This window comes from Zootoca vivipara, chromosome 11 (assembly GCF_965207765.1).
Source record: "Zootoca vivipara chromosome 11, rZooViv2.hap1.1, whole genome shotgun sequence".
Classification (NCBI taxonomy): Eukaryota; Metazoa; Chordata; class Lepidosauria; order Squamata; family Lacertidae; genus Zootoca; species Zootoca vivipara.
In genome coordinates, this window is record NC_142594.1 from 18,743,280 (window position 1) to 18,768,103 (window position 24,824).

Below are 24,824 nucleotides of genomic sequence, written 5' to 3' on the forward strand. Positions count from 1 at the left end.
GCAGGAATTTTATGAAAATATGGGAGGTTTGTTTAAAAGATAAGTTACATGCATTCTTTTGATAACAGGCACTCCCAATATACCTCTTTGCAAGTGGCAAAATTGCTCAAACATATTAATTGACAGTTTCATGCTTCACAGTGGCTTCTAACTGAAACATTTATTCAAACAAAATGTGATAGTGAAGAGCTGTATTTTCCTTAAGGAAATTTCTTACTACTGTCATTAGCACCACATGCCATAATATGCTTCCCCACTCCCAACTGGAAACCATTATGTTATTACTAATGGTGTTCTATGCATAAAATTACAATTAGCAGTATTTATATAGTAATGCTCCTTAGGGATTAAAGTTTTTCCACAAATATTGTTTCATGAAAACTTCCTTCAGCCTTTGTAAGGTAGACCAGTGTTATTAATTCCTCCTTACTGTTTTCCAGAGGCTGAAGAAATAATGGCCTCCTTAAAGTGACTTAATGAGTAAAACGGAAATTTGAACCCATGATTTCAGGGCACGTAGCTCATGATGCTAACCATTATTCTTCCATAGGATTATGTGATGGGCATTGACTGTTATGTACAACAGTGTTATTCTTCTAGAAAAAAATGTGCCGGAACTCATCATGAACACCTTCCTCATTCTCTTAGAATGGCAATGGCACCCACCTGAGAGGTGCTGGCTGAAAAAAGCCCTGAAGTACAGTAATATATATTGAAAGTGAATAGTCTTTTGGTTTATGTTTCTATTTTGTGTATGTCCAGTATATATATATATTATCTGTGATATACTTGGTAGTCATTCCTCATTTTAAAGGTAAAGGTAAAGGGACCCCTGACCAGTTGCGGACGACTCGGGGGTTGCGGCATTCATCTCGCTTTATTGGCCGAGGGAGCCGGCGTACAGCTTCCGGGTCATGTGGCCAGCATGACTAAGCCGCTTCCGGTTTACCAGAGCAGTGCACGGAAACAACGTTTACCTTCCTGCTGGAGCGGTACCTATTTATCTACTTGCACTTTGACGTGCTTTTGAACTGCTAGGTTGGCAGGAGCTCACCCCATTGTGGGGATTCGAACCACCAACCTTCTGATCGGCAAGCCCTAGGCTTTGTGGTTTAGACCACAGTGCCACCTGCGTCCCTATTCCTCATTTTAGGAATCCTTTAATTGTTACAGATTTTTCAATACATCCACAATGGCATATCTCCTTTAAACAAAATACTGTGAAGGAGATCACAACTCATATTTGCTCAGATATTTGACCTTGAGAAGAAAATATTTGCATTTTACATTAGACTGTGAAATGCTCTTAACATGCAGTAAGAACTGTATTGCCTTGCTTTTTGAGAAATGGGCTATTACATATAATTCGCTGCAAAGATTAGTGTTACAGCTGAATTTCACAGATGAACGGCAACCTTAAGAGGAGAATAAGAGGCCTTATTCTGGACAAAAATACCAAAGACCCAAAGCCCTCCAATCAAATTGCTAGGGCTGAGTATGAAAAGATGCTTCACTCAGTTGCCTCATTAACCTCATTATATGGAAGGGCACTGGAGCACGGGTCAGCCTGGTTTGAACACAATGGTTGCCTAACAAATATTTGAAACTGCAGTCTGGTTGTACGAAATTAATTGTGGAGATGTTGCTACAGAAATATTGCTGTTCCCTGTGTTGTTTGGGACTGCTTTCCCCAGTTTTTACTGCCCTCTGTTTTGTCATGTGTTTGGGTATGTCAGAAGCAGTTCCAGAAGTGTCCCTATTTTCCAGGGACATCCCTGATTTAGGAAAGCTGTCCCGGTTTCTGATTTGATCCTGGAATGTACCCCTTTGCCTTAGGATGTCCCTATTTTCATTGGAGAAATGTTGGAGGGTATGGAGGGTATATAACTCCTGAGCCGTCTGACGGCAGCCCTGTATAGGGACGTTTTAAAATGTCTAATGTTTTATTATGTTTTTATATATGTTGGAAGCTGCGCAACCCAATAAGATGTGTGGGGTAGAAATAGTAAAATTATCATTATGGGATGTTCCTATTTTCATCGGAGAAATATTGGAGAGCATGCAGCTTTCCCCTCCTGCCTCCAACTCATTCACAATTTATTCAATCCCACATATGCTTGTACACTACATATGCTAGTCTTTGGATCTCCATTAATTTTTGTTAGCTCAAGTAGTGTTCAAAACATCTTACAGAATATTTAACAATACCATACTACTTGTCAAGACCAGATACAAAGAATAAGCATGAAATGAAGCTAAAGGCCATGTGTTTGCATGAAGGCCAAGCATGCCGAGAGGAGATCCATGGAGCAGGCCCTTCTGTGTCTGCTAAACAGTCCCTTTGCCCTGTTTTTTCTATAGCAGCTTTCACCTTGAATCTAGAACAGGCATAGGCAACCTTGGCTCTCCAGATGTTTTGGAACTACAACTCCCATGATCCCTAGCTAACAGGGCCAGTGGTCAGGGATCATGGGAGTTGTAGTTCCAAAACATCTGGAGAGCCAAGGTTGCCTATGCCTGATCTAGAACAATTGGCAGCGGGATGGAGCAGCTCAGGCAAGATGCAGGCAGAAAAGAGCAGATTTAAGATTAGGTTCCAAAGGGCATGGAGTGGATCCCTGTGATAGTTTATGTTGTCCTGGAAGAGCTCAGCCAAGCTCAGCTGGAGAAGACCTTCCAGCTGCCTTGACTTCCATTCTAAGCAGAGATTGAAGCTTTTTGTGGGATGGCCTCTAGGAGCACTTTCTGCCTTCTGTGAAAGGAAGGCCCTAACATGGCCCTTATGTTATCAAAGCGGATGGTTTTGGCTTCTTGCTTGAAGGGTGTCAAGTCTTCAACCTCAGGACAGAACATGGATTATTCCTTCCCAACATAAATTGCACCCCACTTCGAGGATGAAGCACAATCTCCAGATTCTCAGCTATTGTGATCCTTGTTTCAATGTTCTGATTTGCCCTTCACAAACACACACACAACTGGAAAAATTCCTGCAGACATTCCTGCTCTCCAATATAGCCACGGGAGGGCCTGAGAAATGTGGAGATTGTGGAAGGCTCTTCTAACCTAGAACTATAGGCTTTCTTGATATCAGCCTTAAAAGCTATCTCTGAACATGATCCAGACTACTCTGCTTATTTTTCCACCTATGAGAACAGTAAGATTGGCAGGCACATGGGAGAGGCTTTCTCATTGATGGCCTGATCAAGCAGGTCACACCCATAAAAATATGTAAGAAAGCCTTCAAGACCTATTTTTTCTTTCTACACTTTTTTTGGGAATGATTTTAAGGGGGCTACAGATGTGATGTTTATATTCTGTTTACGCCCTATTTTAGGTTCTGTTGGATTAACTATTGTTAATCCAGTGGAATAATGTTATTGGTAGTTCTTAAAGTTATGTATTTTTATATGTTTAGCTTATGTGTTTGTAGGTCAACTTGTGAGAAAGATTTTTAAAACTAGTAACATACACACATCTGCACAGAAGGGAAGGAAGATCTGTTTTAATTCTCTCTCTCTCTCTCTCTCTCTCTCTCTCTCTCTCTCTCTCTCTCTCTCTCTCTCTCTCTCTCTCGTAACCTACCCTGCACAATTTTGCTCTGCTATACTCCATATTTTTTATTTGAATTTAAACCCTTTTTTGTTTGGTGTTACTGCTTTCAGTAACTAGTTTCCGGCATATGCAGTCATAGAAGTCACCACAAGATGTGACAAAATGTAATTTGCAAAGATTTCTACATCAGCATGTAGATGATTTCATTCATTTGTCCAAACATTGCCCATTAGGGAGAACATGTTGTCAACCAAGAAAACCTTTAATAATAATAATAAAAACCTGAAGTATTTTCCTAGAAAAGCAGTATAATGTAAAACGAATGGATGAATAAAATGTGTAGCTACTGCTAGCAGGCACCGTGATTATCAACAGCACAATTTTGTAAAGATTCAATGCTGTTTCAAACCCACATTTGAATGTTAGCTGCTTCCAAAAAACTTCACATGAAGTTTGTTTCATAATTATCATGGAAATAATTACTTTAAAAACAAACAAAACCCCAAACAAAAGCAAATTGAATGCAGCAGGATCTGTTCTGCTTTCGTAAGTGCCAAGAGTTAGGAAAACAGGAACTTGCAATGTAATATGTCAGATCATTGATCCATCTAGCTTAGTATAAACTGACTAGCAGCAACTCTCTAAGATATTGGACAGGAATCTTTTCCATTCCTGCTTGGAAATGTCAGGGCTTGATCCTAGGACCTTTTGCATACAGAACATTCGCTCTGCCACTGAACCAAAAACCCTCTCCTGTAGTCACATTTGACTGCTGGTATGAGATAAAGGCTTTATAGTATGAATCTGAGATTCTTGCAAGCAGATGTGCACGTAATGGCAATAGACCTCTGGTTCCCAAATGTTTTCTCCCACTTGAAAATGGCTGAGGGTACTGGCAGACCACTTAATGATTTTTTTCTTCCTCTTGTCTCAGTTATAATGTACTAGGTTATATGCTGCATGCTGCAGACCACCTGAATGAAGTCTGTGGACCTCCCTTGGATGAATAACTGGGAGTAGAAGCATTCTTAAGTGTAGTCAGATCAGCCGTGGGGTTCTGGTGTTTTTCCTTTGAAACAAATAAAGGGTTGAGGCTGGGGGACATGCACTGAGGATTGTCCCAGTGACCCATAAAAACCTAAATTAAATAGCATTTTAAATAAAACCAAATCATGCAAGATAAGTCTATTAGCTATATGGATGAACTACTAAGTCAAGACACCATATAACTGAATACAAACCATGGTTGTGTGTCGACTGCCATAATGAACTCCATGTGAGCTTATTGGAGCCAGGTAGCCTGCCATGAAAACACATAGAAGCGTAGAATTGTAGAATCGTAGAGGTTTATTTATTATTTTATTTATTAAATTTGTACACCACCTTATACCTGCATCTAGTCCAACCCCCTGCAATGCAGGAATATGCAGCTGTCCCATACGGGGATCAAACCTGCCACCTTGGTGTTATCAACACCACACTCTAACCAACTGAGCTATCCAGGCCATGTCATTGGATTGGAAGGGCCCTTTGTCTGATCCAGCAGCATTCTCTCCCCCCCCTAACCCTAACCCCACCCTTTCTTAAACTGAAGCTCACCCTGGATAAGTTGTGTCTTAGAGTGGTTTGATTTGGGCATTGTTTGTCATTTCTGCTCCACACCACATTTACCCTGTAAGTCACCCCGGGGCTTTTGCAGGTACGATCCATCTTTGTCTCTTTGGCCGCAGACCTAGGCTGTCCAGTGAAGCAGTGTCAACGCAAGTCATTGGGCAAGGCAAATGACAGCAGAAAATGGCCATAGAGGAGGACCAAACACCCCCCCAACCAGCTGTTTTCTTCTCCGGTCATATCTCTGCCCTTCCAAAGCAGATGGGAGCAGCATGAGCAACACAAACACAAGCTCCAGTTGAGGTTGATCAAGTAACAGTGGCAAAGAGCTGCGTGGAAAGCCTTAGGCTTTCCTGGATATTGATGATGCAGACCTGGCTTCCTTCAATTCCTACACTGAGACACACATGGACAGGTTTCAGCACACCTGTACAAGCCCCAAGTGAGCTGCCCAACGGTTGTATCACAGGAAGCTCCATTATTCTTTCCCTTTCCTTTTTTTAAAAAATTTGCCAAGTAGAATTGATGCACACAGGCATACTTATCACTTGATGACAGCAATGCAAAACAGTTGTTTGCACATGTGAAATACAGATTAAACACCACAGGCAGAGCTTTCATAGTAATTGACCCCAAGATGGAGGCAGTTCAAATATTTGGTAGTGAGTTATTAAGTGCTCTACCTTCGGGTGATAGTGACTTTATGAGCTTGTGCGAGATGTTTAAATTTGCCTATTTTGAAAACTTATCAGTTCTGATCACTGGGAAAGCTTCTCTCTATAGGCTTCTCTGAGCTTCTAGGTGCAAAATCCTCACTGCCCCATTGCCTCCTTCAATTAATCGCCATCTCCTCCATTTCCAGGGCACATCTAGGTTCCCATGGAGCCCTAATTTGCCCTGAGATGGGTCTACTGCATCTTCTTCTGGGGTTGGGGACCTCAGGCCTGGGGGGCAAACATGGCTTCCTGGCTTCTCTGTCTGACTCTAGGGAATCTCCTGAGACCACAGCCCTCACGAGTCCTGCTCCATGGTCTTCTCGGGTGGTTTTGCCTACCTTGGATTTGCCCTTGAACAGATCCAATGCCTCTTGCTTGGCTAGGTGGATGACCGAGGTGTGTGTGTGTGTGTGTGTGTGTGTGTGTGTGTGTGGAAGATAAGCAACTGTAAAAAGTCCACATTTACATTCATTGCTTTGCTTGCTTTTGTCTCTGGCCCCGTACACCACCGGCATGTGGCCCCCCCAAAAATTGACCAAGTGGGAATATGGCCCTCAGGCTGAAAAAGCTATCTCACATCTGAACTAGATTTCAAAAGAACACCTATGAAACTCAGATTAAAAGAGGACTTTTTAAGTATGTACTTGTGTGTGTCTGTGTCTGTATACAATCCAGTTCATCAGGACAGAAAGCAGTTTAAAAGTGCCTGCCTTAAAATGTAATCATTTCTGATGCCCTGAACACATTCCACCCTAAATGCTAGGGTGGTTAGCTAAATGCTAACCATTCAAAATAGTCTTACATGGAGCTTTGTCTATTTCAACTGACATGTTTGTGGGAAATGGTATTATTCACCGTGACTAATAGTATGAGAATCTGGATCTTTGCTATTACGTGCAGTTTGAACAACTCCTTGATTATTTTTACATACTAGTCTTTCGGTTTTTAATGGCAATTCACACCAGCTAAAATACCGAGAATACCCTGTGGTGTCTGTTAGCAGTTCATGTGGAGCTAGTTGATATTTTAGCAGGGCTCTTTGAGATCCATAGAATTTGCTTCAATCGAAAAATTATTTTGCATCTGATTAATATGGCCTATCTATATTGGTGCAAAATTGTAAAATTTTAGATCCTGGGTAGAAAGCTTTCACATTTTGGATAAGCAATCGGGGGGGGGGGGGGAGTCCCGCCTCCCTTCTTGACCTTGCTTACTATTGAGTGTAGTAACTCATGAGGACAGGAGATGATAATGCTTGTGTTTTCCAATACAGTACCCCATCCTTATGGTAAGGATCAATAGATTTAAAAGCAGAGCTTTGACAAAATTTTTAGCTGTAAATGCAGAAGGAAAATTGGCAAGCAACTTACCTTGGCAGAGCATTCAGGATCCCTGGATTTTTGTTTTCACTTAGCTGAGTCACTACTCAGCACAAATCGGAGCCACTATTATCTCTACAGTCCAGTGTTTAGCAAATGGGTTATTGTTTGTCAACGTTGCCTGTGGAAGCCAATCCAGTCACTTTCTGTCAAAACTTGCCATTTATCAAAAGCATTTAGTCTGTCAAAGATTTGACTATTAGATGAAAAGCATATTGACCTAGGACTGTTCTAGCATTATTGGCAAACACTGCAGCTGGAAACAACAAACTCTCCAGCTGTGTGCCTACATGAACTTACCTGCAGTTGAACAACTTACAACAACCTAAAACTTATGGGCATTGCTCTGGTAGTTTCATCACTGGGAGTGGTGTTTTGTTGTTGCTTTTACAGAATATGGTAAGATCATTTGTTTACACAACCAACACCACATTCCTTTGGTACCATAATGTCATGTTCTAGGACTTTGTAGTGGTAGAACAATGAGAAGAATAACCTCTAAACACTCACTTGCTGGTGCAAGCCAGTCTTAGGATCAAGTCATAAGAAGACCCATTAGGAAGGAAGGGATTAGTGCAAATAGGGAAAAAAAAATCTCTTACATTGCTCAACTTTACAAACTTCACCATGATACACATACATGGATATATTTTGCAACAGTCTTAATGTTCCCATACAACTCAGAGTAAGGATATTGAAGATATATTTGTATATATAAATATGTATTCATTGCCTTATTTAATCTATCAATTATATTTGTTCAGATTCATGTGACCTTAACAACTAAAGCTTGCGGAGTATGAAAACTAGTTATTTATATCACAATGTGTTTGGCAGAAGAGTTCTGTCTCCAGGTTGATTCAGTCCTAAGCTTTTTGCAAAACCTGCTGTGCAAAACCTAGCTATGCTAGGTTTACATCAGGCATCCCCAAACTTTGGCCCTCCAGATGTTTTGGACTACAGTTCCCATCATCCCTGACCACTGGTCCTGTTAGCTAGGGATCATGGGAGTTGTAGGCCAAAACATCTGGAGGTCTAAAGTTTGGGGATGCCTGGTTTACATCATTTGAGATGTGAAGGAATAACAGAAAACAATTTGTTTGGTTTGCTGGGCATTCATAGGGCCGTTGACCTAAGAAACTGCCCTACGCAGAGTTAGAACAACAACCCTTTTATCTCAGTACTGTCTGCACTGATTGCCAGTGACTTTTACAGAATTTCACACTAGTGGTGATAGCCAAAGAAAGTTGGTTTGTGCTTCACAATGCCCTACTTGAATCTGAAATGTAAACTATGCCACTTATACCCATGCTCTTTTGGAACTTGGATCTCAAAACCAAAGTCAATATCCAAATTTTGAGTTTCTTAAAAATAATCTAAGATGTAGAGTCTATTCTTAGCACTAAGCAGCAGCTGGAAAACTAGTGACGATGAGCAACCTCTGGATTGAATTGGATTTTCTGAGCTTTCTCAGAGAAGGTTGAGATTTTCTGTGAGGTTGCTGAGTCCAAGGAAGCTTAGAAAGATACCCATGGGAGATCTTCCTCAGTACTCTTTTATGACTGGTGCGTCGTCCTTCCGAATGGCTTAAATGTTATTTGACAATTGCAGAGATTTAATCCTTAAATTATTAGTTTCCTAGTACAACAGAGGCTCAAGAGTGTGCAGACAGTGTTGCAGGGGGTCCTGGGAACTGTACTGTACTTTTAAATGGAAATATGTAGTTCCTGATTTTTCACTTGTAATCTTAAAACCATGTGCTTCCATTGCCCCAAGGACTCCACCTTGCTTCACAAGAAAGTCTGAGGGATTGTCAAGCCTTGTGGAACACTGGGCGGCTTACAGAATATATAAAACATAATACTGCAAAGTATCAAACATTAAAAACTACTGTATACAGGGCTGCCTTCAGATGTTTTTTAAAAGTTGTATACTGTAGTTCTTTATCTTGACATCTGAAAGGAGCGTGTCCACTACCAATAAGGCCTTCTGCCTGGTTCCCTGTAACTTCACTTTTTGCAGTGAGGGAACCAGCAGAATACCCTCGGAGAAGGACCTCATAACCCTATTGAAAATTATAATCTATTTATATTCCCGTAAGTGATGGATTTTTAAAAAAAGCAAAAAACAACAAAAATCTGAATGTGTTTTCTAAGCCACTATCTAGTAGTTAATGACTTTGACATGGAGAAACTTACCATTAACAGCAACATATTTTTGCTGAGTGCAAACATCCTCTACATCCTGCAAACATCCTCTACATCCCAGCGTTTGATGGTTTTTGAAAATATCTGCTGAGTCTTAGAAGTTATTTTTCTGCTGGGTATTTTTGACCAGCTCCTGCATTTAGGGTATTAAAAATACAGCGGTACCTTGGTTCCCAATTGAATTGGCTCCCAAACAAATTGGCTCCTGAACACTGCAAACCCGGAAGTGAGTGTTCCGGTTTGCGAATGTTTTTCGGATGCCAAACATCCAACGCAGTTTCCGTGGCTTCTGCTAGAGTGCAGGAAGCTCCTGCAGCCAATAGGAAGCCGCGCCTTGGTTTTCGAACCGTTTCGGGAGTTGAACGGACTCCCGGAACGGATTACGTTTGAGAACAAAGGTACCACTGTACAGTATTTGTGTTCGATCTGTTGCTTTGTTTCATATTTTGTACCTTAATTTTCTATAGTTGCTTTGAGTCTCTCTTAGCATATAAGTCAGGGGTGGGCCAGATCTTTACGTTCTTCCACCCCATGGGCCAACTTTGATAGGTGGTTGAGCTGACCACCTTCCAGTCATTTTGATATAATGAAAATGTCAAGTGACTAAGAGGTGGGCAGTCTTGCCCACCTGTCAAAATTAATCCACAGGGGTGGGATCTGCTTTTTACCAGCACATCTCAAAAATGCAATAAATCAGGGGTCAGCAAAATTTCAGCAGGGGGTCAGTCCACTGTCCCTCAAACCTTGTGTGGGGCCGGACTATATTTTGAAAAAAAATATGAATGAATTCATATGCCCCACAAAAAACCCAGAGATGCATTTTAAATAAAAAGGACACATTCTACTCATGTAAAAACATGCTGATTCCCAGACCGTCCACGGGCCGGATTTAGAAGGTGATTGGGCTGCATCCGGCCCCCGGGCCTTAGTTGAGGACCCCTGCAATAAATCATCTTCATTGTGAGCATAAGGTGACCCACTTATCTGTGGGATCTTCCCATGGGGGGCATACCCACATTTCTTGTTGGTAATGGGAATGTGGAAGATGTAGCAGATACTACAAGCACTCATGCACTTGTATGCATGATTTGTGTTTCTCTATGGTAAACAGTCATTAGTCACCAGCACATGTTTAAACATTCAAGGTTAACCTACTTTACAATATAGCTGTCAACTTTCGAGTAGCAATTATATTTTGCTAGTACTGAACTCATTTCAATCCATCAAGCCCTTTGGGGACCCTGCTACCAGACCTGTATGCACACTTGGAATCTGGTTGTTTTCGCTACAAATTGTTATCTGTGTTTGGAGGTAATATAAAAGAGTTTTTGATACAGCTGAAAGAACAACGACACAACCCCTGCTTTCAAGAGGGAGCTGGAAGTATTCAGAGACAAGGTCTCCCACTCAATCCCTTCCCATTTTCTTCTAGTATTTGAAGTTTGTATTGTTAAAACTAGGAATAAATGTCTTCCCATCAGAGCAGAGTTAGCTTTAAAGTGCCACTTTGGAACTGAGCAATATTTGTTTGATGGAAAATTGGTATGAGGGAACACAAAGTGTTGGGGTGATGGAATATAATGCAGATATAAGCTGAGGCAGTGTTCTCTGCGCAAACTGAGGGTGACCCATAATTCCTGAGGCATTTTAAAGGAGTATAGGAGCCAGACTCAGGCTGTGTAAAGTGCCAGCTAGGCTAGGGTCTTGCTTGTGGCCTTTCGCCTGGATAGCCTTTTGTCTGCTTCTATCAGAGCAAAGCAATGGGAGAAAAGCAATGACAAACCTAGACAGCATCTTAAAAAGCAGAGACATCACCTTGCCTACAAAGGTCCGCAGGCCCGTCCTAGCCAAAGAGGCTAGTGGCACGGAGAACCACGGCGCCGGACGCTGGAGGGCGCTGGAAGGATGCCAAGTGAGCGCAGGGTTCCGGCGATCTGGCCAAGACTGCGCTCCACTAGCTGAGAGGCTACGCCGCGTCTCTCTCCTTCTCCGAGGACTCCGCGCTGCGCCTCCTTCTCGTTTCCCCAGCACTGGGTTCCGCTCAGCGCTGGTGGCGAAGCTTGACTGAGCGGAACCCAGCGCTGGGGAAACGAGAAGGAGGCGCAGCGCGGAGTCCTCGGAGGTGGCCTCCCACTGCTGCCGTGGTCCGCTTGGCACTCCCGGGCCCTTGGAGAGACTCTGGAGGTGGGCGCTGGAGGGACCTAGCGCCAGGGCGCTGGATGGGCTTAAGATGGCCATGAAGGTCCATATAGTTAACGTTATGGTTTTCCCAGTAGTGATGTATGGAAGTGAGACCTGGACCATAAAGAAGGCTGATCGCCGAAGAATTGATGCTTTTGAATTATGGTGCTGGAGGAGACTCTTGACAGTCCCATGGACTTCAAGAAGATCAAACCTATCCATTCTGAAGGAAATCAGCCCTGAGTGCTCACTGGAAGGACAGATCATGAAGCTGAGGCTCCAATACTTTGGCCACCTCATGAGAAGAGAAGAATCCTTGGAAAAGACCCTGATGTTGGGAAAGATTGAGGGCACTAGGAGAAGGGGACGACAGAGGATGAGATGGTTGGACAGTGTTCTCGAAGCTATCAACATGAGTTTGACCAAACTGCAGGAGGCAGTGCAAGACAGGAGTGCCTGGCGTGCTATGGTCCATGGGGTCACGAAGAGTCGGACACGACTAAACGACTAAACAACAACAACAAATCAGAGCTAACTTACAATCACATTTAATAGAATCTTTTTTAACAAATGCACGGTATTTCTTTGAAAAGTAGGGACTTTCCTCACACCTCACTCCCCTGGGCTTGAATTCTTGATGAATTGAGTGAATTCTTCAATGAATTCTTACTGCGGCAGTGTAAAAAAGAAAGAAAGATGTTTCTCCATGTGGGTTTTTTCCCCTTTAAAAATGTGTTGACTGGCTAGCGTACTCTTATACTGAATTTGTTATAAGTGCTTATTTGCTAAGGTGGATTGCCTGATTGACGTGACCTTTTCCTCTTCAACTATTTCAAGCCCCTAAAAAATTGAGGCTCAAGGGAAATACTTAGTTTGCCTATTAGTAAACCCAACCCTGCAGCCCCACAGAGAGAGAGAGCGGCACCTGGGTCTGGTGCAAAGAGGAGAAAACTAGAGATATGTGAAACTCGTGACTTTTTTTTCTGCAGAATCCCCCATGATTCTGACTTAATGTCAGAATGCCATTAGTGTGTCATGGCTATCCTTACTTTTCCAAACAACACTCTTGTTTGAGCCATGAAAGAGCAGTTCCACACATGGACGTGTGTTATGAGAGAGCTGGCGAATGCATGCTTGTATTTTACATATGCAAATTCATATGCAATTTCCGCGGCCGCTGGCTCCGTGACTTACATTTTCAGCACTAAGTGTGCATTATCCAGTTCGCACAAAAAGACTGCAAACAGCAGCAGCAAAACTGACAAGCTTTCTTCCCACCTGCCAGTGGAGAGAAGCCCCTTCACTGCAGAGGTGAAACTGACAAGGGGTTTCAAATCCCTTCCCAATTTCACCTCTACCTAAAAGAGCCACTCAGGTCTCACTACAGAGGTGGGAGGGAAGCTTGTAAATTTGACTTCTTAGGTTTTCAGCTTGTGCACACAATTGTCAAAGTGACTGGATCATACATTCAATCACATCTAGTTTTTCCTCTGATATTTTTTTCCTCACCAGTGTAACAAAAAAAATGCACATGTAACCACCATTATATACCCCCTGATATGATTTAAATTGGCTAGAACCAAGGTCTGCTATACTGTAGTCTGAGATATTTGTCAACACCAGCAGAGCTACAATATATCATTGTGAAATAAAAGTCCTGGTAGATTAGGGCAGATGATCTGCACATCCTAGTAGTTTAATGAAAACCAAACCATACCCAGCCATTTTGTACTTTCTAAACACTGAGCTGTTTTGAGCATTCTCATTCTAATATAGTTTTTTGCATGAAGACTGTATTGAAATTCTGCAGAGCGCTCTCTCTCTCTCTCTCTCTCTCTCTCTCTCTCTCTCTCTCTCTGCATACCCTCCAACATTTCTCTGATGAAAATAGGGATGTTGTATTCAATAATAAAATACATACATACATACATACATACATACATACATACATACATACATACCCCGCCTATACAACTGGGTTATCCCAGCCACTCTGGGTAGCATCCAATATATATACTGCACTGTAAAAGCACAATAAAACATTTTTAAAAAAACTTTCCTGTACAGGGCTGCCTTCAGATGGCTTCAATGTCGGATAACTCCATACCCGCCAACATTTCTCTGATGAAACTAGGGGTGTCCTAAGGAAGAGCGGGGCATTCTGGGATCAGCTTCTATAAATCTGGGACTATCCCTGGAAGGATCTGTCTGTCTCTGTGTGGTACACCTGGATTGTCAAGCTTTCCCATTTAATGACTATATCAAATAGGTTCTTTGTTAGCTCTGTAAAAACGAAGTACATCCTTTTTGTGCATTGTGTGAAAATTAAACTCCACAAGCATTGTGTGGAGAATCACCTGGACTGCAGTTCATTTACTGGGGCTTTCTCAGTTCCTTCTCACGAGACCAATAACTTCACAGAACAGGCTATTGACAGTGGAACATTATTTTAAGACATTTTATTGGATTTCATATTTTGAGCCCTTTTTATTGGGCCCTTTCCATTTGCAAACACATTGAGGAGTTTGCTCTTCAGTCTCCTCTGCTTCAAATGCAGTGAAGAAGTCACATCTCTGAAAGGAGTGCACCTAATTTTTAGTTAATCTTTCATGCTTGTTTTCAGAATCTTATGCTGATAGAGAAGTATCTTCTTGCTATATCTGAAGATTGTTTGGAGAGAGAAAGATGACGAAAGTAATGTGGTTGAAAGTTTTCTCTGAAGTGTTGATCTATTCAATATCCTTAGGTAGCATTCGTGTTTGAGCTCATCACGATGTGGGTCATTAAGAGGCAGTAGTTTGTTGTTGAGTAGGCCAAACAAGACAAAGCTAAGTATACTTCTTTCTGCTACCTCTTAGACCAGGGTTCCCAAACCGAGGCCCGGGGGCCTGATGCGGCCCAATTGCCTTCTAAATCCGGCCTGCGGATGGTCCGGGAATCAGCATGTTTTTACATGAGTAGAATGTGTCCTTTTATTTAAAATGCATTTCTGGGTTATTTGTGGGGCATAGGAATTCATTCATCCCCCCCCCAAAATAGTTCGGCCCCCCACAAGGTCTGAGGGATGGTGGATGCTGAAAAAGTTTGCTGACCCCTGTCTTAGACTGAATAATTTAGGTTTATATGCTGGCATTTAAACAGCTTTATTCTTTCCCTATTTCTGTGGATTCCACATCTGTCAACTATTCATGAACTTCACCCATTGCACAAAATGCTCAGCGATATCAAAACACATAATTAGTGGGTCTATGGATTAAATGTGAACCTGTGTTAGTGTTTCTGTAGGGTTGCCGTTTCAAAAAGTTAAAATCTGGACTCAAGTTGTTGAGCTTTTTTTTAAGTTTGCCCAAAGTTCCTGGCATAAATGCAAAAAAAAAAAATGATGTTTTTGAGCTATTTTTAAGGGAAATCACGAAAATGACACATGTCTGGATTTCCCTGATTTCAGCCCAGACACTGCTTCCGACTGCAGTATTCCGGTTATGCCCGGGAAATTCTGGATGTATGGCATCCCTTTCTTCAGCATTATTTCCATTGTAGCTTTTCACTTACAAAAACTTACTCTGTTTTGTCAGCACTGCTGCTACTTGGCCAAATATACTTTTATTTGCTTTCCTTCTACTGATTTTTGAAGATGTGTATGCTAATGTACTTAAACACCACAGCCATTTAAATGCTCCCCCCCCCCCTGCCCAAGCTTAAGTAGCAGGGCACACAGAGCAAAATGCTGATTTTTCTACATGTGCTAGCAACAGATTTTGCATAGCAACACGCAACAGCTGTGTGCACTGCATATCTCATTGTGGTTCAAAGTATAATTTAGTTGTCAAAAGAATATAATAAAGCACTGGTAACACTCCCTGCTTGACGTCTGTCTTTATCCTAGGAGAAATTCTATGGTTGTTGTCCAAATTAGCCAAAGATCTACAAGGGGCTGCGCCATCAGTCATTGGGACAGAAGTGTAGAACAGGATCCGTATCATTCAAAAGAGCCATTTTATTTTATATTTTGAGAGAGATACACTTGGTCTTTGGAATGCCGTGAGACCACTCTCATTCCAAAGATTGGACATGCACCTGAAATCCACTTAATATTTGGAATGCAGTGAGTGCTAGCCCTTGATGGAAAATGTTGATACAAGCTGTGCAAACTTCATTGGTATATAATTTCGGATATTTGTGAAAATATGACTTGTTTTATTCGTTTAGTCTCCTCCACATGCACTGAGCTTTAGGTTAAAATAAATCAGGCGACCTTTGTTTATTATTCATTTGAGAAATGACTATATTGCCATTCATTGTTGCTGTTATCAGGTGGGTTACAAACAAAAAAATGTAGTTTAAAGATACAACTCAACAGGAGCAGATAAAAATACATCAGTTAAAAACATAGATTACAAACACATGCTACAGCGATACATAATGTTGTAGGTCATGGGTAGGCAAACTAAGACCCGGGGGGCTGGATGCGGCCCAATCGCCTTCTAAATCCGGCCCACGGATGGTCCGGGAATCAGCATGTTTTTACATGAGTAGAATGGGTCCTTTTATTTAAAATGCATCTCTGGGTTATTTGTGGGGCATAGGAATTTGTTCTTTTTTTTCTTTTCAAAATATAGTCCATCTCTCCACAAGGTCTGAGGGACAGTGGACCAGCCCTCCGCTGAAAAAGTTTGCTGGCCCCTGTTGTAGGTTGTCCCATTGCAAACACAAGTAACTGGCATCACATAAATGCCTGGGTAAATAGATCTATTTTAAGTTGGCACTGAAAAGAAGTCACACCTACCACACGCCAGAGGGAGGGCAGTCTATAAGTAAAGCCCCACCACAAAGAGGGCTCTTTTCCAGCGTCATTGCACCCATCCTGGTAACAAGATGTTGAGAATGGCTTTCCCTGAAGATCTCAACACCAGGACAGACTCATATTGCTCTTTTCATCATCTGTGTCCTTATCCCGTGAGCATTTGCAAAGTTGGTTAATATTGCTTGCATACTACCTTAAATACCTCGAAGTGCCTTCTCCCATTTATTCTCCGCTTTGCTAAGATCTGTAGATTCAGCAAGGTTCCCTTTCTGAGATTAATTTTCTTTGGCATGTGGAGCAGAGCACCACAAATATATATATATATATATATATCTAAATCTAAAATCTTTCCATATCCTGTGTATCAAACTATCTGTGATTATTTTTCAGGAGTAGTGCTTTTCAACTGAATTGGTATGAGCGCTGCCAGTTGGAAAAAATATATATGAAAAAATGTGATGGCAAGGCAGTGGAACTGTTTTTTCCTGCAATCTAAACTTCAGCATATCCAAGAGCAGGCCTTTGGACCTTTCAGTGAGATTTGCTTTCCCCTCTAAATATCTGAAGTCTTGCCTGTCAGGGCCGGCTCTAGGTAGACTCCTGGTGGCGCGGTGCGCCAGGGCACCGGGCTGGTAGGCAGGGCGCTGCACGAAAACCATGCTGCACCCTGCGAGGGCAGGGGCGCCGGAGCGATCTCCGCCCCTCAGCGCCAGGGCGCCCGACCTGCTCGAGACTGCCCTGTTGCCTGTGCTGGAATTCTCTTCCTTAAAAGGCACAACAGATCCATAGCTTGAGAGGTTTTCCATTTTGTCAAGCTTTAGGGCACTTTGATATCAATACCTGTATATCAGTTTAGTGCGTTGAATACACTTCAGTATGGCAAAGCTGTTGGTGGGGAGACCCACATACTCAGCCAGAGTAACATGCATGGTTGAATGCACAAGACATTTTTTTCAATTTAAAACAAAGCAAAAAATGTTAAAGGCACATTTGACTTCACATCTAGCTTTCTTCCAAGTGCGCATGCAGGTTTTCACTACCATAGTCTTGGTTTTTAATGTTTACCGTGTTTTATAGTTTTAATCACAATTTTAACTTGATTCAATTATGTTGTTATTACTATACACCTCAAGCATTTCAGAACTGCAAAGCCAAGTTGTAAAAGGTTTCAGAAAGATGGATTTCACATGAATTCAGTATGGAAATTTTGCAGGTTTCATGGCACTTCCTAGTAAATAAAGCCCCCAAACCATTTACCGTAATTCTATGAAGGTTAGTATTCTGCACGAGACTGCATGCAGATATCCAATTCTCTCCTCATAGTAGCTATATGTAGTAAAACTGGTATTGATAATGCTGGGGGGCTTGGCTACAGGATATAGAATCTTATTGGTTAAGGTGAAAGCTGTTGTAAAAGGAAATGATAATACTGTAATGTATTTTGATGGGGCAGAGATAAAGGAAAGGGGAAGTTGCTATACTTTTTCACTTTAGCCTGCTATGTTACTTACCTTGTTTAGTTGTTTAGTCGTGTCCGACTCTTCGTGACCCCATGGACCATAGCACGCCAGGCACTCCTGTCTTGCACTGCCTCCCGCAGTTTGGTCAAAGTCATGTTTGTAGCTTCGAGAACACTGTCCAACCATCTCGTCCTCTGTCGTCCCCTTCTCCTAGTGCCCTCAATCTTTCCCAACATCAGGGTCTTTTCCAGGGAGTCTTCTCTTCTCATGGGGTGGCCAAAGTATTGGAGCCTCAGCTTCACGATCTGTCCTTCCAGTGAGCACTCAGGGCTGATTTCCTTCAGAATGGATAGGTTTGATCTTCTTGCAGTCCATGGGACTCTCAAGAGTCTCCTCCAGCACCATAATTCAAAAGGTAATTTACTTACCTTATGGGGACTCAAATGCGCGCGCACACACACACACACATACACACACACACACACACACACACACACACACTTATATCAGTCATTTTTGCACTTAGCTACTCATGAATATGTGTAGCAAAATTATATTAACACCTGTTCATGAAACGCTTTTGTATGAATTTTCTCTGAATACATAACTTCTTACTGCTTTACAGGAGAAGAAAAAGTTTAGTTATATGGCCAGAACTGAACAGAGACAAAGCTTGTCATTTGATGCTTGCAGCAGGGCAAAACTGAAGGAACAGAAACCCTTCATTTTTGTAAATGTCTTTCTTTCTTTCTTTGTTTATTTGCCCTGCTCTTGCTTCCAGAGCACCTTACATAAAATCAGTAAGGAACAGCACAGCCCCCGCCTGGAGCTTCAAGATTCTAAAAGACACAACACAAAAGGAAAAGGGCTGAGGAGAGGAGAAGAAAACAAGCAAACTCAGGCACCAGTTCTTAAAAGTGTTAAAGTTCTTAAAATGATCAGCTTGAATGAAAAGGGTTCAGGGAGAGGAAAAGCTAGAGTGATCCCTGTTTCCCATCTCTTCCTCTTCTGCAGTCAGATGGAATGGGTGTAACTTGGTGGCACTTGACGGTGAGATGGAGCCAATACGCTTCTGTACATTTCCTCACACCAATAAACACATAATTCTTAATCATGTATTTCTCATTGGGGAAGTGCAAAACTTTTCCCGTTATTTCCATATCAATTTCCATATCAATTCCATGATTTCACATATCCACAGAAACTCAACTATTACAATGGCACCTTCTGGTCTCATGGAAAAGGGTTGTGTTACTCTTCCATCTTCCTTCTCGTTTCCCCAACAGTTTGTATATCCAGCTGCCCATTCTAGAAATTTAGTTGAGTCCATGCTGGTCCAGAGTTCCCATGTGACAGCTGATGACAGCATTAGCTGTGCTGTTTTCCAAATAGACACAGCACTGAAGTGGTAATTCATGATTTTGCAATATAGATTCTGTACAGTCATACCTCGTGTTGCGTCCTCTGCGGGTTGCGTTTTTTCATGTTACGAACGCAGCGGACCCGGTAGTGTTTACTTCCGGGTTTCGCTGTGTGCGCATGCACAGAAGTGCTCTTTCATGCATGCGCAAAAGCGCTGCTTGGGTTGTGGACTTTTCGGGGTGCAAACGGCACCCCGAAACCGATTGGGTCTGCAACCCGGGGTACCACTGTACTGTGCTCTGCATGAGTGTGCCTTTGAAGAATACTTGCTTCCAGGTGTCAACTTGGGTTGTGCCCACTCACCGGAGAGGAAAATCCAGAGAATTCCCCTGGCTGTGGTGGAGAAATTGATCTGTGGTGGAGAAATTGATCTGACCTCTTGTCAATTTCATCTATAGGAGGAGGGGCTTTGTCTCTCTCTAGTTTCTCCCATTCACCACCATTCCTTGCAGGGATTCAGGATTAATTAATTAATCCACACCATTTATAAAATTGAAGAATTGTGTGCAAAGGCTGCAAACAGCAGCAGTGAAACTGATAAGTTATGCAAACATGCAAACACACACACACGCAAACAAACAAACACACGAGACAGACAAAGATACCTCTACAGTCACTTAGTACCTTCTACTTTAAAGCTGAAACAGAAAACGGTAAAGGAACTTCTAAAGAATAATTACCGTAGTAGTTCAGAATTTTTTTGTTCCATACACAGATACTGTCCAAAATACTGCACATCCAACCATACACCCGCCCATGGCACAGTATGTGCAAGAGTTTGCACTTCCAGCTTTCCCCCTGATGGAAATTAAATCAGATTTAGACACAAAGAGAGAGTATGTAATACTTGTTCACACCAGGAGAACATCTGTACCTGAAGGTGGAAAGTGGACTTTGGAGCTTCACTCATCCCCACTGTAATGCTTTCAAGATTTACTTTGGATTTCTTGTATTTTGGCAAATATGCATTTAAAAAACTAAATCGCATTATTGAAATAAGTATCAAATAAATATATTTCAAGATTCAAAATTTTATTTAATTGCTATGCTGTTTTAATGGGCTGCTTCACTGAATATTTTAATTATGGATACTGATTTTAATGTTTTGATGAAATTGCTTATCGTGTATTTTAATTATGTGTGTCTATGTTTTGCAATTGATTTTATACTGTATTTGGAAACTGCTCATAAGCCGTTTTGGCAAGTAAGCGGTATATAAATTAAATCTGATAATGATGCATTATCTTGTTGACTATGTATTTTTTGTAAGACCATTTAGTTCTATGAAACGGTGATAGGGGTTTAACCAGTTACAAACCACTTCAACCCAAGGAATCCCAGCCTCGATATCACAATATAGATGAGTATATAGGTTTGACAGCTTAACATCACCGCATGGCTTCAATTTAGGGATCATACACACTTTCCTCCTCATTTTCCAGGCATGGTCTGTGCTTTAAAGCTCTGTGTCTGATCGCCTTTCCTGTTTTTGCTCCTGAGTTTTCCCTGTGAAAACCTGCTCTTTAAAGCTGAATTGGAGCAAACGGCAAACCACTGAACACACAGATAGTGTTTGCTGCAATTCAGCTTTAAAGAGCAGTTACAGCAAATGCAACACGGCTGAATATTCCATCCTCAGTGCTCTATAATTGCTACCTCGGTTACAACACCCTTTAATTTACATCACAGCAGCTGTAGAAGGTGGAAGCCGAAACACTTTCCTATAAGAATTCAATATTTCTGTTTTGTTCCCCTACTCTCTCCACCCACACTTTTGTAAAGATATATGAAACGCAGGTGATTGTGTTGACAGAAAAAAAAATCTTGAACATGCAAATGAAGTACATATTAAAAAAACTTCATAAATGAATGTAACCATTTACAACGCACTGAAAAGAACATAAATTTCAAGCTAGCAAGGCAACAGTTTAACTGTCATATCGTCACTTTCTCCAGAGACTAGCAGATGGAATATTCAGGTAACCCTGGAGACAACCTGCAGCCTATACAAATATGTATACAAGCTCACACAGCTCACATACTCTTGTAACTCCAAAAGATTGGGCCAGATACATGTATGTGAATGTGAGCTCTTAAAGATGCATGTATAATGTCTGCACTTACATGTTTCCTGAGGAAATCGTTATGTGTGAAGCAGGTGCCAGCGGTAAGTCAAAAGTATGCTCCTTCCATATCCCTTTCCTCCTTCTGTAACAGCTATTCAATTTAGTAGGGAGCATCACTTACCGATAGCTGAGCTATATTTATTCCTAAAAATACACTTTCTCTTCTCTTATGACTCTCAACTCGTATATCCAGATGTTGCTCTGCTGTCAGCTAATTCTTTGCCTCTCTTCCACACTTTGTGTCAACTGCATTAGGGATAGCAGCCCTGTTCATGAAAGGGTTTTTATTCTAAATCATTAACAATTGGTGGTGTTTCAAGTAACTCATTCCTTGGTCCAGAAGGGACAGTATTTTGTCATTTTGCTTCGTGAGCTTGTAGCATTGTGAATCATCATCATCATCTTGTTATTTAGTAGCAGTTGGGGTAACGTAGGAGAAAGCTATATCTGGTCTGCACATTTTCTCGATAAAAATTGTGTGATTTTAGTTAACCTCTCAAATTCATATCCTTCCATTATGGAGTGTAGTGTACATTTTGTTAAAAAAAAGAAATCTTTTACACATCAGTGTTGGCCAAATTACTCTTTGTTTTGCTTTTTTTAAACCCCGCTGATATGTTCCATATTTGTATTCTTCAAAAGAAAAAGGATCAGTTTGTTTTATTAATGTGGTGCATTTTAATATATGCACTTAACAGATTTTAGCAGGGAAAGAATGATCTAGTTTGGCATCTTCTGCTTACTGAGATTAGATCAACCGTTTTGCTACAGGACAATGCTACGGTGAAATTGTGTGGGGATTATTTTGATGCAAAACATGATGTGGCTCAGCTTTCCTTTCCAGTAAAATTGCCTTTGTGATAGTTCTGACAACTGCTTATGCCCAGTCTTACTGATCACCCTATCTGGAGTTGAGAAGGAATAATTAGGTTAATTTTTTAAGAATACAGTATAAGCAAAACCTTTGCTGGAGCAGACTGAAAGTCCATACAGTATAGATCTGCATCCTGTTGGCCAAACAAACCCTTTTGGTGGGGGGAACCCCAAAGAAGGACTTGACATCAACATGCCTGCCTTTCTGCTGTTTGCATCAAACAACTGGTACTTGGAACTTGGAGGTTCCATTTTTGTCACCATGGCTTGTAGCTGCTGAATGTTGTGAAAATAATGGCAATAAAAAAAGGAAATAATACTATACATAGACCATGGGATTCACTACCAGAAGACATTATGATGTCCACCAGTTTTGATGGCTTTAAAAGGGCATTGGACAAATTCATGGAATTTAAGGCTTTCAGTGGCTACAAATCGTGATGGCTATAGATACTATAGGTAAAGGGACCCCTGACCATTAGGTCCAGTCATGACCGACTCTGGGGTTGCGCGCTCATCTCGCATTATTGGCCGAGGGAGCTGGCGTATAGCTTCCAGGTCATGTGGCCAGCATGACAAAGCCGCTTCTGGCAAACCAGAGCAGCACATGGAAATGCCGTTTACCTTCCCGCTGTAGCGGTTCCTATTTATCTACTTGCATTTTGATGTGCTTTTGAACTGCTAGGTTGGCAGGAGCTGGGACCAAGCAACGGGAGCTCACCCCGTCACAGGGATTCAAACTGCCAACCTTCTGATCAACAAGCCCTAGGCTCAGTGGTTTAACCATGATTCCTAGTACCACTTACTAGGGGACAACGATGGGAGAGGACTACTGCATCAGGTTGTCCACTGTGTGAAACAGAATGCTGAATTAGACTGGCTGTTCTCATTCAACTCTTCCCATGATTGACCTAATAAACACGATCCCCCCCCCCTCCCTAATCTTCTGTCAAAGCCATCTAAGCCTGTAGCACATCTAGTGGCAGCAAATCCATGTGAATTATGCATTGTGCGAAAAAGTACTTCCCTTTTTCTCTATCCTTTAAGCCTCTACTGGGTCCCTCCTAGTAGAACTTTTTTCCTTCTTTCCTTTTAAAATAATAGCCCCCCAAGCCATATACCATATGGGAAGTGCTTCAATCTATTGATCATTGTTGTCCCTTTTGTACCTTTTCCAGCTTTAGGATTGATCTGAGATAGGAGATAGGATAAGTTTATCCTATTTTTTAGTATTTGATGTTGTATTGTGTTTTTACTATTTTTGTTGGGAGCCCCCCAGTGGATGGGGCAACCCAGTCAGATGGGTGCCATATAAATAAATAAAACTGTTGTTGTTTGTATACACTATGCAAAATACAGCCCTAACTACTTGTCATATAAATGTCATATTATCCTCCAGTTGCCTTTTTCACTGCTGCTTGCAGACTGAGTTAACATTTGCACTGACTATCCACCTTGTTGTCAAGATGTCATTCCTGGTTAGCCATGCCAATTCAAGCTGCACGTGTGAAGTTGGGAGTTTCTGCCTCATTCGTAAATTGTGTTTCACTTACATGCATTGAACCTGAACAACCATATGTAAACATATGAAACAGCCCCATTGGTCCATAATAGCCCAGGCTGGTCTGCACTGATTGGTTATTCAGGGTCTTGGGAAGAAGTCTTTTTTGTCATCTGCTACCTCCCTGATTCCTTTAAGTGGAGATGTCAAAAATGGAACCTGGGAGCTAATGCCCACAATGCATGTGATTTGCCACTGAACTATATTTCTACATTGAACTGGCTGTTTTGCTGCCAGTTCACCATTTTTAAGAGGTCGTTCTGGAGTTTTTTACAGCCTGTTGGGGAGAGGTATCAGCCAAACACATAGCTTGGTTTACTTACACACATCATCTAGTGTTATTGGTTATATAGGCACCTCACAGTAATGTTATTGTGGCCTGCTTGTGTGAGTTGATCTGCACACTTAATATGTCGATGGTCCTGCATTGTGAGGTGGGTGATCCAGTAGACTCTATAGTTGTGCACTATTGATATGTTTTATTTGTTTACAGCAATTTATATTGGCTGACCAATAATAATGCTCACTGGGTTGCTCACAAAATGAAAATAATAAAGTACATTGCTTTATAATAATACTGAAATACAATCAACATGAAACATGAAACTGTAGTATAAGTATGCTGGCAAATTGGTTTTAAAAAAATACAGAATAGAACTGTGTTGGCTGCATGTTTGCTTCAACACCCAGTTGAAGGTGTTGCATCACCAATTCAAGGTGTTGCCCAAGCCTTTTGGTCTCTAGGGGAGGTCCTTCCAGTAGTCCCATCAAAAAGGGTGGCCCATTGTGTGAAATAGCGCCTTCTCTGTTGTGTTATCCTATGGAACTCCTCGTCTTTTGTCATGGAGGCATGGAGTTAGCCTAGAAGATACCCGTTACCTTTCAGAATGTGGAGACTTGTGTCTAGCCCTTAGCTCCTGTCCTGAGAGAGA

At 41.6% G+C, this 24,824-nt stretch overlaps 1 protein-coding gene across 15 annotated transcripts in view; it reads left to right on the forward strand.

Annotated features, from left to right (window-relative positions):
* The window catches only part of ZNF385D (zinc finger protein 385D), a 410,518-nt gene that overhangs the window by 234,499 nt on the left and 151,195 nt on the right, over nucleotides 1–24,824 (forward strand). For 2 of the 15 annotated variants that reach the window (XM_088653776.1, XM_088653777.1), the window contains exon 1: nucleotides 21,315–21,499. The exons of the other annotated variants lie outside the window; for them this stretch is intronic. In XM_088653776.1, the coding sequence (XP_088509902.1) occupies nucleotides 21,436–21,499 (64 nt within the window). In that variant the 5' untranslated portion in view covers nucleotides 21,315–21,435. Of the gene's footprint in view, nucleotides 1–21,314; nucleotides 21,500–24,824 lie in introns of those variants that run through there. 15 annotated transcript variants of the gene reach the window in all.